The sequence below is a fragment of the Trematomus bernacchii genome, unplaced genomic scaffold (assembly GCF_902827165.1).
Source record: "Trematomus bernacchii unplaced genomic scaffold, fTreBer1.1, whole genome shotgun sequence".
Lineage (NCBI taxonomy): Eukaryota > Metazoa > Chordata > Actinopteri > Perciformes > Nototheniidae > Trematomus > Trematomus bernacchii.
This window is the reverse complement of record NW_022988079.1, coordinates 1-15243: the sequence shown is the minus strand read 5'-3', so window position 1 is coordinate 15243 and position 15243 is coordinate 1. Positions and strand designations below refer to the sequence as shown.

Here is a 15243-nt window from a genome sequence, read left to right as displayed (position 1 = left end):
GCTCTGTTGTCAGGGGACGCCGAGAGTCTCCTCTGATTGGGCAGGCCCTGCGATGACGTCACTTAATGTCTTTACTTGGCCAACTGACAGCCTATTTATTCATTCGATTAAACTCACTTTATTTTGATTATAATAATGTATATAACATAAGGGATTTATATTTTAATTTACAAACATTAATTTAGAAATCTAAGAAACATAATAAATAAAATAAGTCAGATTGTATTTTATCAGAGAAGTCACTTATTTATTCAAAAATATGGATTTTGAGAAACTCACTAAATAACAACAGGAGCCACTAAAAACAGAACTGAATCAAACAGTTTTATTACAACAATTAAATATATATACTACTATATTATCAGACCTTATACCATGTGGCATATATATGAAAATATATCACAATGTACCATGTTCAAATATACACGCTTTGTTTTCCTCTCAATTGATTTACAATTGGCAAACAGAACCAGCCGCTTCTTTCATTTTAGATATTGTTTATACCATGTTTCTCACTCTGCTTTATCTTTTGCTGGACTTATAACTTCTCACTGTACATTTCACATTTATATTTAATTGAATATGCCATTCTTGCTCACTTAATGTAAATAATATCCCACTTTTATATTGCATTAGCTGTAATTTATATAATACGGTTTATTTTCTACTCTTTTTTTAGATTTAATTTAGCATTAATAAAGTATATCTTATCTCAAAGTATGTCTTCTCTTTTCTCTTTACTGTATCTGCACTATACCTCAGATTCAGATTCTGTTATTGTATCACAAAACTCAATTTCCCTGCATGCTTTGCGCGATGACGCTGCACTGTGTCCTGCCAATCCTATGGCCAATCCCGCCCGTTGTGAGAATCTCCCGGCATGCCTTTCTGTAGGCCGAGAAGAAGCAGGAGAAGCGTCATGAAGGAGTTATAAAGAGCTTTTTATTCATCTATTAAATCAGCTTCTTCCATGTTTCCTCAGAGAGAGTCTGTGGAGGATCGATAGAGACACAGAGAGAGTATCTGCAGGCTGAGGTGAGCTCTGAGCACCGCGGTTAGCTCCTGCTAGCACACAGCTACCGGTTTGAATCTGATAAACACATTAAAGACACACAAACACCACCTGGAAAACACGTGAAACTGCTCCTAAATACACCTCAAACTGCTCCTAAATACACCTCAAACTGCTCCCAAATACACCTGTTACTGCTGCTAAATACCACGAGATCTCCACTAACAACCAGAGAGGTGTGTTTACATGATGAGCTACAAGCTAACAGTTAGCCTGTTAGCATCGTTAGCCGCAGGAGCTAATGATGTTTTCTTTTTCATTTGCAATTTACAACATTTAAGGAACTTCTTTCCGGTTAATGACATTGGATAGTGCAAATACAGTGTAGATAATAATAAAACCAACAGTTTACATGTGACAGAAATAAGAATTACAAACGAAAACAACAGTGGCTAACAACAGAGTAACATGAGTCTCACAATGAGACAAGTTTCCTGGCCGTTTCTTTCCTGTGAAGTTCGTTGTATGTAAAGTTCGTTCTTTCATATAATAAAGTGGTGTTTAATATGATATATATATATATATGATATATATGTATGTATATAGCGCTTCTTTAACCAGAAGCAGCCCGGCGTTCTGTTAGCTTTGTTAGCCGCAGGAGCTAATGGTGTTAGCAGCATCCCGGGCTGTTTGAAACAATGCTGTTGTTTACAAACAGAAGTTCTGTCCTTAAAATCACAGAAACAGCCATAGTGCGAGCGATATGTCGGATATATATTACAGTCATACCGTCTGTTTCACTGTTAGCTCAGTGTTAGCTCAGTGTTAGCTCCGTGTTAGCTCCGTGTTAGCCACCTGTTCGGCTAGCTGCTGTGGAGCCTCGTGCTTCCGTTGGTGATGAAAACAGCCTCAGGAACTTCAGGACTTTACTTCAGGTAGCTAAACTATTCAGCACAGGTAGCTCAACTACCGTGCAGGATACTACGATACGATAATACTTCAATGGTCAGATGAAGTCTGAGATGCTCCTTGCATCCCAGCAGCTCCATGTGTAACATCAAGAGACAAACATCAAGACTCAACACATGAGAAACAAACATGGAACATAACAGCAGGATCAGTGAGAGCTGCTCAAAGAGCCTTCAGCGTGATCTGATCTGGAGCTCTGTGTTCACTGAGAGGACTGGAGCTCAGAGGATGCTTCAGACTGACTGGAGCTCAGAGGATGCTTCAGACTGACTGGAGCACAGAGGATGCTTCAGACTGACTTTAGTGAATCTCCATCAGATGGTAGCAGTTCATATTCTCTGTCAGAGCATGCTTTGGGTCCCAGAGGATGCTGTTGGAGCCTCTCAGGTTATTATGGTCTGTGAGTCAAAGCCCTGCATTCAACAGACTCAAGTACAAACGTATTGGCATAAAAATATACTTTAAACTGCAAATGTTCCCATTGTCCCGTATCAGATTTACAAATATTGCATTTTGCATTCTAATGATGAATGCATGTAGGTCAGTGGTGCCCCTAACGTTGGGGTTATTGAATGACCTGATACACTGCTAGCTAGCTAGGTAGCTTCACCTATAATAATACATCAGGATTTATATTCTGTATTATAAATCGACACCTGTGAAGGAGCTACTAACTCGATTAGTTAAATAAATGTAGTGGAGTAGTAAAACATGACCTCCATAATGAAGTTAAGTGAAAGTATAAAGTAGCATAATGAGAATACTCAAGTGAAGTGCAAGGACCTAGAACTTGTACTGAAGTAAAGCACTGTTTTATTTGCTATGTCCTTTATTATATTCATGTTGCTCTGTTGGAGGACTTCAGTTTGTCATCTCCATCTCCTCTGGAGCTGCTGAACACGCAGATAGCTGTCACACGAAACATGTCTTTATTTCTACTTTTCTGGAAACTATTCTTCATAATTGATCTAAAACACAGCAGTTAGTCAAAGCCAGTAATACATTTTAGGGCTGCACGATTTTGGAAAAAATAAATGAAATGTAGCATTAGCAGCCTTTAGCTTAGCGGTGGTGGCGTGAAGTCATGTGACCGTGCTGTAGTTCCTTTATAGCCCAACATTAGCCGCCTTTAGCTGAGCGGTGTTGACGTGAAGTCATGTGACCGTGCTGTAGTTCCTTTATAGCCCAACATTAGCCGCCTTTAGCTTAGCGGTGTTGACGTGAAGTCATGTGACCGTGCTGTAGTTCCTTTATAGCCCAACATTAGCCGCCTTTAGCTGAGCGGTGGTGACGTGAAGTCATGTGTTACCGTGCTGTAGTTCCTTTATAGCCCAACATTAGCCACCCTTAGCTTAGCGGTGGTGACGTGAAGTCATGTGACCGTGCTGTAGTTCCTTTATAGCCCAACATTAGCCACCTTTAGCTTAGCGGTGGTGACGTGAAGTCATGTGACCGTGCTGTAGTTCCTTTATAGCCCAACATTAGCCTCCTTTAGCTTAGCGGTGGTGACTTGAAGTCATGTGACCGTGCTGTAGTTCCTTTATAGCCCAACATTAGCCTCCTTTAGCTTAGCGGTGTTGACGTGAAGTCATGTGACCGTGCTGTAGTTCCTTTATAGCCCAACATTAGCCGCCTTTAGCTTAGCGGTGGTGATGTGAAGTCATGTGACCGTGCTGTAGTTCCTTTATAGCCCAACATTAGCCACCCTTAGCTTAGCGGTGGTGACGTGAAGTCATGTGACCGTGCTGTAGTTCCTTTATAGCCCAACATTAGCCCCCCTTTAGCTTAGCGGTGGTGACGTGAAGTCATGTGACCGGTGCTGTAGTTCCTTTATAGCCCCAACATTAGCCTCCTTTAGCTTAGCGGTGGTGACTTGAAGTCATGTGACCGTGCTGTAGTTCCTTTATAGCCCAACATTAGCCACCTTTAGCTTAGCGGTGGTGACGTGAAGTCATGTGACCGTGCTGTAGTTCCTTTATAGCCCAACATTAGCCTCCTTTAGCTTAGCGGTGGTGACTTGAAGTCAGTGACCGTGCTGTAGTTCCTTTATAGCCCAACATTAGCCTCCTTTAGCTTAGCGGTGGTGACGTGAAGTCATGTGACCGTGCTGTAGTTCCTTTATAGCCCAACATTAGCCTCCTTTAGCTTAGCGGTGGTGACTTGAAGTCATGTGACCGTGCTGTAGTTCCTTTATAGCCCAACATTAGCCACCTTTAGCTTAGCGGTGGTGACGTGAAGTCATGTGACCGTGCTGTAGTTCCTTTATAGCCCAACATTAGCCTCCATTAGCTTAGCGGTGGTGACGTGAAGTCATGTGACCGTGCTGTAGTTCCTTTATAGCCCAACATTAGCCTCCTTTAGCTTAGCGGTGGTGATGTGAAGTCATGTGACCGTGCTGTAGTTCCTTTATAGCCCAACATTAGCCACCCTTAGCTTAGCGGTGGTGACGTGAAGTCATGTGACCGTGCTGTAGTTCCTTTATAGCCCAACATTAGCCACCTTTAGCTTAGCGGTGGTGACGTGAAGTCATGTGACCGTGCTGTAGTTCCTTTATAGCCCAACATTAGCTGTTTAAAGCTCCTGATTGATCTAACACCATACTCTAACCCATAGATATATATAAACACTAGATGACTCACCCGCGCTGCTGGCCAATGGAGACCGACGTTGCCACATGGCGGCCATCTTGCCACAGGCAGCTCCCTCATTCATAACATTGTGGGTGTTTCTCAATCACGAGTACGCTTGCTTGGTAGCACATGTCTGCCGAGCATCTTGCTTCAGAAGCGAGTCAAGAATACTTCCTGACATTTGGAAAACAAAGAGTGGAACAGGCTAGCAAGTGTGCAGGTGTGCGTCATATGAGAGGCCCCGCCTCTTACATCTTCCGCCACAGATTTGGGGAAATTGGTCCGTGCGCAAAGCATTGTGGGGATTTTAAGACCGCGGAGTCTACTCATGTGCAGCCTCGATATTTCTCCAAACGGAGTACGCCGGGCTCGGTAGATTTCCAAGTATGCTGGAGATTGGAACAGTACTTCGGAGGCACTCGATGACGTAGCATGCTTGAAATAGTGGCTCTGAAGCAGCTTTACTCGACATTGAGAAACACCCTCTGTCTCTGGTGCACTATTGAAATAACCGTAGATTGCTCAATTTTCAAACGGTTTGGTTTTTTATAAACATCAAATATGTAGTTATGATAATGCATACTTATAATTATAATCATGAACTTTTTTTTTCAACATGTCTTGTTGTCTCCTGTATCATAGCCATGCTAATAACGTTTATAATAAACCAAACCGTTTGTAAATCAGTCAAGGTTTCAGCGAGTTCAGAGTACCCCTTAAGATCACTCGCCTTACAGCAGCTGGAGCAGTAGTTGTTGACTGTGTGGCAAGATGGCCGCCGGTGAGCTACGCTTGCGACTCCCCCTTGAGCCATCTAGTGTTTATATATATCTATGCTCTAACCCACCTGTCCCCCCCTGCAGGTACAGAGAGTCACCATGGCGACGGACATCGGTTCCCCGCAGCGCTTCTTCCACATGCCGCGCTTCCAGCACCAGGCTCCGCGGCAGGTGTTCTACAAGAGGCCGGACTTCGCCCAGCAGCAGGCGATGCAGCAGCTCACCTTCGACGGGAAGCGCATGAGGAAGGCTGTGAACCGCAAGACCATCGACTACAACCCCTCTGTCATCAGACACCTGGAGGTAAACACTCACCTGTTCACCTGTCCATCACTAACCCCTCTGTCATCAGACACCTGGAGGTAAACACTCACCTGTTCACCTGTCCATCACTAACCCTCTGTCATCAGACACCTGGAGGTAAACACTCACCTGTTCACCTGTCCATCACTAACCCCTCTGTCATCAGACACCTGGAGGTAACACTCACCTGTTCACCTGTCCATCACTAACCCCTCTGTCATCAGACACCTGGAGGTAAACACTCACCTGTTCACCTGTCCATCACTAACCCCTCTGTCATCAGACACCTGGAGGTAAACACTCACCTGTTCACCTGTCCATCACTAACCCCTCTGTCATCAGACACCTGGAGGTAAACACTCACCTGTTCACCTGTCCATCACTAACCCCTCTGTCATCAGACACCTGGAGGTAAACACTCACCTGTTCACCTGTCCATCACTAACCCCTCTGTCATCAGACACCTGGAGGTAAACACTCACCTGTCCATCACTAACCCCTCTGTCATCAGACACCTGGAGGTAAACACTCACCTGTCCATCACTAACCCCTCTGTCATCAGACACCTGGAGGTAAACACTCACCTGTCCATCACTAACCCCTCTGTCATCAGACACCTGGAGGTAAACACTCACCTGTTCACCTGTCCATCACTAACCCCTCTGTCATCAGACACCTGGAGGTAAACACTCACCTGTTCACCTGTCCATCACTAACCCCTCTGTCATCAGACACCTGGAGGTAAACACTCACCTGTCCATCACTAACCCCTCTGTCATCAGACACCTGGAGGTAAACACTCACCTGTTCACCTGTCCATCACTAACCCCCTCTGTCATCAGACAACCTGGAGGTAAACACTCACCTGTCCATCACTAACCCCTCTGTCATCAGACACCTGGAGGTAAACACTACCTACCTGTCCATCACTAACCCCTCTGTCCATCAGACACCATGGGGTAAACACTCACCTGTTCACAGTCCATCACTACCCCTCTGTCATCAGACACCTGGAGGTAAACACTCACCTGTCCATCACTAACCCCTCTTCATCAGACACCTGGAGGGTAAACACTCACCTGTCCATCACTAACCCCTCGTCATCAGACACCCTGGAGGTAAACAGCTCAACCTGTCCATCACTAACCCCTCTGTCATCAGACACCTGGAGGTAAACACTCAACTGTTCACCTGTCCATCACGACCCCTCTGTCATCAGACACCTGAGAGGTAAACACTCACCTGTCCATCACTAACCCCTCTGTCATCAGACACCTGGAGGTAAACACTCACCTGTCCATCACTAACCCCTCTGTCATCAGACACCTGGAGGTAAACACTCACCTGTTCACCTGTCCATCACTAACAGCTTCAGTGAAAGTGTGTGTGGCAGCTTCAGTGAAAGTGTGTGTGGCAGCTTCAGTGAAAGTGTGTGTGGCAGCTTCAGTGAAAGTGTGTGTGGCAGCTTCAGTGAAAGTGTGTGTGTGTAGCAGCTTCAGTGAAAGTGTGTGTGGCAGCTTCAGTGAAAGTGTGTGTGTGTAGCAGCTTCAGTGAAAGTGTGTGTGTGTGGCAGCTTCAGTGAAAGTGTGTGTGTGGCAGCTTCAGTGAAAGTGTGTGTGTGTAGCAGCTTCAGTGAAAGTGTGTGTGGCAGCTTCAGTGAAAGTGTGTGTGTGTAGCAGCTTCAGTGAAAGTGTGTGTGTGTGGCAGCTTCAGTGAAAGTGTGTGTGTGTAGCAGCTTCAGTGAAAGTGTGTGTGTGTGGCAGCTTCAGTGAAAGTGTGTGTGTGTCGTGCAGCTCCAGTGAAACAGTGTGTGTGTGTGTGTTGCAGAACCGTCTGTGGCAGCGCGACCACAGAGACTTCAGGGCGCTGCAGCCGGACGCTGGCTGTTACAACGAGGTGAGAACGTGACGATTAATTAACCTTCTCTTACTCATCATCTGTGATCTCAGCTGCTCTCTGATTCGCTCATCACCTGTGATCTCAGCTGCTCTCTGATTCGCTCATCACCTGTGATCTCAGCTGCTCTCTGATTCGCTCATCACCTGTGATCTCTGCTGCTCTCTGATTTGCTCATCACCTGTGATCTCTGCTGCTCTCTGATTCGCTCATCACCTGTGATCTCAGCTGCTCTCTGATTCGCTCATCACCTGTGATCTCTGCTGCTCTCTGATTCGCTCATCACCTGTGATCTCAGCTGCTCTCTGATTCGCTCATCACCTGTGATCTCTGCTGCTCTCTGATTCGCTCATCACCTGTGATTACTGATGCAGAGATTACTCTACAGAATCAGCATCCCTTTATTCCTCCTTCAGAGGGCACATCTGTTACAGCAGAACAGAGCCACGGACAGCTTGATGTTACCTCAGAAGCATTCAAACATATACAAATGATAGTTTACAAAATACACATCCTGTAGCAGCCAGGTGTATACAGCACATCCTGCAGCAGCCAGGTGTATGCAGCACATCCTGTAGTTCAGGAGATGGAGCAGCCAGGTGTATGCAGCACATCCTGTAGTTCAGGAGATGGAGCAGCCAGGTGTATGCAGCACATCCTGTAGTTCAGGAGATGGAGCAGCCAGGTGTATGCAGCACATCCTGTAGTTCAGGAGATGGAGCAGCCAGGTGTATACAGCACATCCTGTAGTTCAGGAGATGGAGCAGCCAGGTGTATACAGCACATCCTGTAGTTCTAGAGATGGAGCAGCCAGGTGTATGCAGCACATCCTGTAGTTCTAGAGATGGAGCAGCCAGGTGTATACAGCACATCCTGCAGCAGCCAGGTGTATACAGCACATCCTGCAGCAGCCAGGTGTATGCAGCACATCCTGTAGCAGCCAGGTGTATGCAGCACATCCTGTAGCAGCCAGGTGTATACAGCACATCCTGTAGCAGCCAGGTGTATACAGCACATCCTGTAGCAGCCAGGTGTATGCAGCACATCCTGTAGCAGCCAGGTGTATGCAGCACATCCTGTAGCAGCCAGGTGTATGCAGCACATCCTGTAGCAGCCAGGTGTATGCAGCACATCCTGTAGCAGCCAGGTGTATGCAGCACATCCTGTAGCAGCCAGGTGTATGCAGCACATCCTGTAGTTCAGGAGATGGAGCAGCCAGGTGTATACAGCACATCCTGTAGTTCAGGAGATGGAGCAGCCAGGTGTATGCAGCACATCCTGTAGTTCAGGAGATGGAGCAGCCAGGTGTATACAGCACATCCTGTAGTTCTAGAGATGGAGCAGCCAGGTGTATGCAGCACATCCTGTAGTTCTAGAGATGGAGCAGCCAGGTGTATACAGCACATCCTGCAGCAGCCAGGTGTATGCAGCACATCCTGTAGCAGCCAGGTGTATGCAGCACATCCTGTAGCAGCCAGGTGTATGCAGCACATCCTGTAGCAGCCAGGTGTATGCAGCACATCCTGTAGCAGCCAGGTGTATGCAGCACATCCTGTAGCAGCCAGGTGTATGCAATCCTGTAGCAGCCAGGTGTATGCAGCACATCCTGTAGCAGCCAGGTGTATGCAGCACATCTGTAGCAGCCAGGTGTATGCAGCACATCCTGTAGCAGCCAGGTGTATGCAGCACATCCTGTAGCAGCCAGGTGTATGCAGCACATCCTGTCACAGGGTCGTCACGCTCCTTGTCTGGTACAGATCCAGTGTCTTGAATCCTATTGTATTTACAGTATCAGTCCAAACATTGGAAATGAGGTTGTGTGTGTTGTAATATCCGTGTGATGATAACGTGTGTGTGTGTGTGTGTGTGTGTGTGTGTGTGTGTGTGTGTGTGTGTGTGTGTGTGTGGTGTGTGTGTGTTGGTGTTGTGTGTGTTGTGTGTGTGTGTGTGTGTGTGTGTGTGTGTGTGTGTGTGTGTGTGTGTGTGTGTGGTGTGTGTGTGTGTGTGTGTGTGTGTGTGTGGGTGTGTGTGGTGGTGTGTGTGTGGTGTGTGTGTGTGTGTGTGTGTGTGTTGTGTGTGTGTGTGTGTGGTGTGTGGTGTGTGTGTGTGTGTGTGTGTGTGTGTTTCAGCTGGTTCCTCCTGTGGGGATGGTGAACAACTCGATGAACGCCGTCACCACCAAGTTTGTCCGAACCTCTACCAACAAAGTGAAGTGTCCCGTGTTTGTGATCAGGGTGAGTCGTGAGATATATATACTATTACAATTCAAGTCTCTCTCAGCACCAGGAGCTCAGCAGCTACAGAGGAGAGATGGAGATGACACACTGAAGTCCTCCAGCAGAGCAACATGGATATATATACATCACATAGAGCAAGAGAATGAGATGTGCACGTGAGACAAAGAGAATGAGATGTGCACGTGAGACAAAGAGAATGAGATGTGCACGTGAGACATAGAGAATGAGATGTGCACGTGAGACAAAGAGAATGAGATGTGCACGTGAGACAAAGAGAATGAGATGTGCACGTGAGACAAAGAGAATGAGATGTGCACGTGAGACAAAGAGAATGAGATGTGCACGTGAGACAAAGAGAATGAGATGTGCACGTGAGACAAAGAGAATGAGATGTGCACGTGAGACAAAGAGAATGAGATGTGCACGTGAGACAAAGAGAATGAGATGTGCACGTGAGACAAAGAGTCTGTCTCCAAGCAAAGGGATATGAGATATAGATGCTCCAGATGTTCTGCAGAGAGCTGGTTAGAGACCTGATGCTGCAGTTAGCTATCTGACCTGCAGGGTTAGTGTTATTATACACTGTTGGTTACTGACCTGTTGTTGTTTACCTCCTGTTCCCTGCAGTGGACCCCTGAGGGCCGCCGGCTCGTCACCGGAGCCTCCAGCGGGGAGTTCACCCTGTGGAACGGACTCACCTTCAACTTCGAGACCATCCTCCAGGTACACACACTCTCCTGTACACACACTCTCCTGTACACACTCTCCTGTACACACACTCTCCTGTACACACACTCTCCTGTACACACACTCTCCTGTACACACACTCTCCTTACCACACTCTCCTGTACACTCTCTCCTGTACACACTCTCCTGTACACACTCTCTTCCTGTACACACTCTCTCCTGTACACACACTCTGTACACACACTCCTGTACACACACTCTCTGTTCACACACTCTCTGTACACACACTCTGCTCACACACACTCCTGTACACACTCCTGACACACTCTCCTGTACACACACACTCCGTACACATCTCTGACCACACATCTCTGTACACACTCTCCTGTACACACACTCTGTACACACTCTCTGTTCACACACTCTCTGTTCACACACTCCTGTACAAACTCTATGTACACTCTCTGTACACACACTCTCCTGTACACACATCTCCTGTACACACACTCCTGTACACACATCTGCTACAACACACTCCTGTATACACACTACTCCGTACAACACTCCTGTACACACACTCCTGTACAAACCACTCCCTACACACTCCTGTACAACACCTTCTCCTGTACACACACTCCTGTACACACTCTCCTGTACACACACTCTCCTGTACACACTCTCCTGTACACACACTCTCCTGTACACACACTCCTGTACACACACTCTCCTGTACACACTCTCTCCTGTACACACACTCCTGTACACACACTCCTGTACACACACTCTCCTGTACACACACTCTCCTGTACACACACTCTCCTGTACACACACTCCTGTACACACACTCTCCTGTACACACTCTCCTGTACACACACTCCTGTACACACTCTCCTGTACACACACTCTCCTGTACACACACTCCTGTACACACTCTCTCCTGTACACACTCTCTCCTGTACACACTCTCTCCTGTACACACTCTCTCCTGTACACACTCTCCTGTACACACACTCTCCTGTACACACTCTCTCCTGTACACACTCTCTCCTGTACACACTCTCCTGTACACACTCTCCTGTACACACTCTCCTGTACACACTCTCCTGTACACACTCCTGTACACACTCTCCTGTACACACTCTCTCCTGTACACACTCTCCTGTACACACACTCCTGTACACACTCTCCTGTACACACTCTCTCCTGTACACTCTCCTGTACACACTCTCCTGTACACACTCTCCTGTACACTCTCCTGTACACTCTCCTGTACACTCTCCTGTACACACACTCCTGTACACTCTCCTGTACACACTCTCTCTCCTGTACACACTCTCTCCTGTACACTCTCCTGTACACACTCTCCTGTACACACTCTCTCTCCTGTACACACTCTCTCCTGTACACTCTCTCCTGTACACTCTCCTGTACACTCTCTCCTGTACACACTCTCCTGTACACACTCTCTCCTGTACACACTCTCCTGTACACTCTCTCCTGTACACACTCTCTCCTGTACACACTCTCTCCTGTACACACTCTCTCCTGTACACTCTCCTGTACACACTCTCTCCTGTACACTCTCTCCTGTACACTCTCTCCTGTACACACACTCCTGTACACACTCTCTCCTGTACACACTCTCCTGTACACACTCTCTCCTGTACACACACTCCTGTACACACTCTCCTGTACACTCTCTCCTGTACACACACTCTCCTGTACACACTCTCCTGTACACTCTCTCCTGTACACACTCTCCTGTACACACACTCCTGTACACACTCTCTCCTGTACACACACTCCTGTACACACTCTCTCCTGTACACTCTCTCCTGTACACTCTCCTGTACACACTCTCCTGTACACACACTCTCCTGTACACACTCTCCTGTACACACTCTCTCCTGTACACACTCTCCTGTACACACTCTCCTGTACACACTCTCTCCTGTACACACACTCTCCTGTACACTCTCTCCTGTACACACTCTCCTGTACACACACTCTCCTGTACACTCTCTCCTGTACACACTCTCCTGTACACACTCTCTCCTGTACACACTCTCCTGTACACACACTCTCCTGTACACACTCTCTCCTGTACACACTCTCTCCTGTACACACTCTCTCCTGTACACACACTCTCCTGTACACACTCTCTCTCCTGTACACACACTCTCCTGTACACACTCTCTCTCCTGTACACACACTCTCCTGTACACTCTCTCCTGTACACACACTCTCCTGTACACACACTCTCCTGTACACACTCTCTCCTGTACACTCTCTCCTGTACACACACTCTCCTGTACACTCTCTCCTGTACACACTCTCCTGTACACTCTCCTGTACACACTCTCCTGTACACACTCTCTCCTGTACACACTCTCTCCTGTACACACTCTCTCCTGTACACACTCTCTCCTGTACACACTCTCCTGTACACACTCTCCTGTACACACTCTCCTGTACACACTCTCCTGTACACACTCTCCTGTACACACTCTCCTGTACACACTCTCCTGTACACACTCTCTCCTGTACACACTCTCCTGTACACACTCTCCTGTACACACACTCTCCTGTACACACTCTCTCCTGTACACACTCTCCTGTACACACACTCTCCTGTACACACTCTCCTGTACACACACTCCTGTACACACTCTCCTGTACACACTCTCCTGTACACACTCTCTCCTGTACACACTCTCCTGTACACACTCTCTCCTGTACACACTCTCTCCTGTACACACTCTCTCCTGTACACACTCTCTCCTGTACACACTCTCTCCTGTACACACTCTCCTGTACACACACTCTCCTGTACACACACTCTCCTGTACACACTCTCTCCTGTACACACTCTCTCCTGTACACACACTCTCCTGTACACACTCTCTCCTGTACACACTCTCTCCTGTACACACTCTCTCCTGTACACACTCTCTCCTGTACACACTCTCTCCTGTACACACTCTCTCCTGTACACACTCTCTCCTGTACACACTCTCCTGTACACACTCTCTCCTGTACACACTCTCCTGTACACACACTCTCCTGTACACACTCTCCTGTACACACTCTCTCCTGTACACACTCTCTCCTGTACACACTCTCCTGTACACACTCTCTCCTGTACACACTCCTGTACACACTCTCTCCTGTACACACTCTCTCCTGTACACACTCCTGTACACACTCTCCTGTACACACTCTCCTGTACACACTCTCCTGTACACACTCTCTCCTGTACACACTCTCTCCTGTACACACTCTCTCCTGTACACTCTCTCCTGTACACACACTCCTGTACACACTCTCCTGTACACACTCCTGTACACACTCTCCTGTACACACTCTCTCCTGTACACACTCTCCTGTACACACTCTCCTGTACACACTCTCTCCTGTACACACTCTCTCCTGTACACACTCTCTCCTGTACACACTCCTGTACACACTCCTGTACACACTCCTGTACACACTCCTGTACACACTCTCCTGTACACACTCTCCTGTACACACTCTCCTGTACACACTCTCCTGTACACACTCTCCTGTACACACACTCCTGTACACACTCTCCTGTACACACTCTCCTGTACACACACTCTCCTGTACACACTCTCCTGTACACACACTCTCCTGTACACACACTCTCCTGTACACACACTCTCCTGTACACACACTCTCCTGTACACACTCTCCTGTACACACACTCTCCTGTACACACACTCCTGTACACACTCTCCTGTACACACTCTCCTGTACACACACTCTCCTGTACACACTCTCTCCTGTACACACACTCTCCTGTACACACACTCTCCTGTACACACTCTCCTGTACACACACTCTCCTGTACACACACTCTCCTGTACACACACTCCTGTACACACTCTCCTGTACACACACTCTCCTGTACACACACTCTCCTGTACACACACTCTCCTGTACACACTCTCCTGTACACACACTCTCCTGTACACACACTCTCCTGTACACACACTCCTGTACACACTCTCTCCTGTACACACACTCTCCTGTACACACTCTCTCCTGTACACACACTCTCCTGTACACACACTCTCCTGTACACTCTCCTGTACACACACTCTCCTGTACACACACTCTCCTGTACACACACTCCTGTACACACTCTCTCCTGTACACACACTCTCCTGTACACACTCTCTCCTGTACACACTCTCTCCTGTACACACTCTCTCCTGTACACACTCTCTCCTGTACACACTCTCCTGTACACACACTCTCCTGTACACACTCTCTCCTGTACACACACTCCTGTACACACACTCCTGTACACACACTCTCCTGTACACACTCCTGTACACACTCTCTCCTGTACACACTCTCTCCTGTACACACTCTCCTGTACACACTCCTGTACACACTCTCTCCTGTACACACACTCCTGTACACTCTCTCCTGTACACACTCTCTCCTGTACACACTCCTGTACACACTCTCCTGTACACACTCTCTCCTGTACACACTCTCCTGTACACACTCTCCTGTACACACTCTCCTGTACACACTCTCCTGTACACACTCTCCTGTACACACTCTCCTGTACACACTCTCTCCTGTACACACTCTCCTGTACACACTCTCCTGTACACACTCTCTGTACACACTCTCCTGTACACACTCTCCTGTACACACTCTCCTGTACACACACTCCTGTACACACACTCTCCTTT

The 15243-nt window shown here is 47.5% G+C and overlaps 1 protein-coding gene across 1 annotated transcript; it reads left to right on the top strand.

Moving 5' to 3' along the window:
- Window positions 1-871: 871 nt before the first annotated feature.
- Window positions 872-10549, top strand: LOC117474855 (pre-mRNA 3' end processing protein WDR33-like; the record flags this gene model as incomplete). The annotated part of the gene is given in 5 exon segments (XM_034120873.1): window positions 872-1035; window positions 5475-5693; window positions 7521-7589; window positions 9719-9823; window positions 10454-10549. Coding segments are annotated over 4 exon segments (474 nt in total), but the record flags the coding sequence as incomplete, so codon positions are not given.
- Between the last annotated feature and the right edge of the window lie 4694 nt (window positions 10550-15243).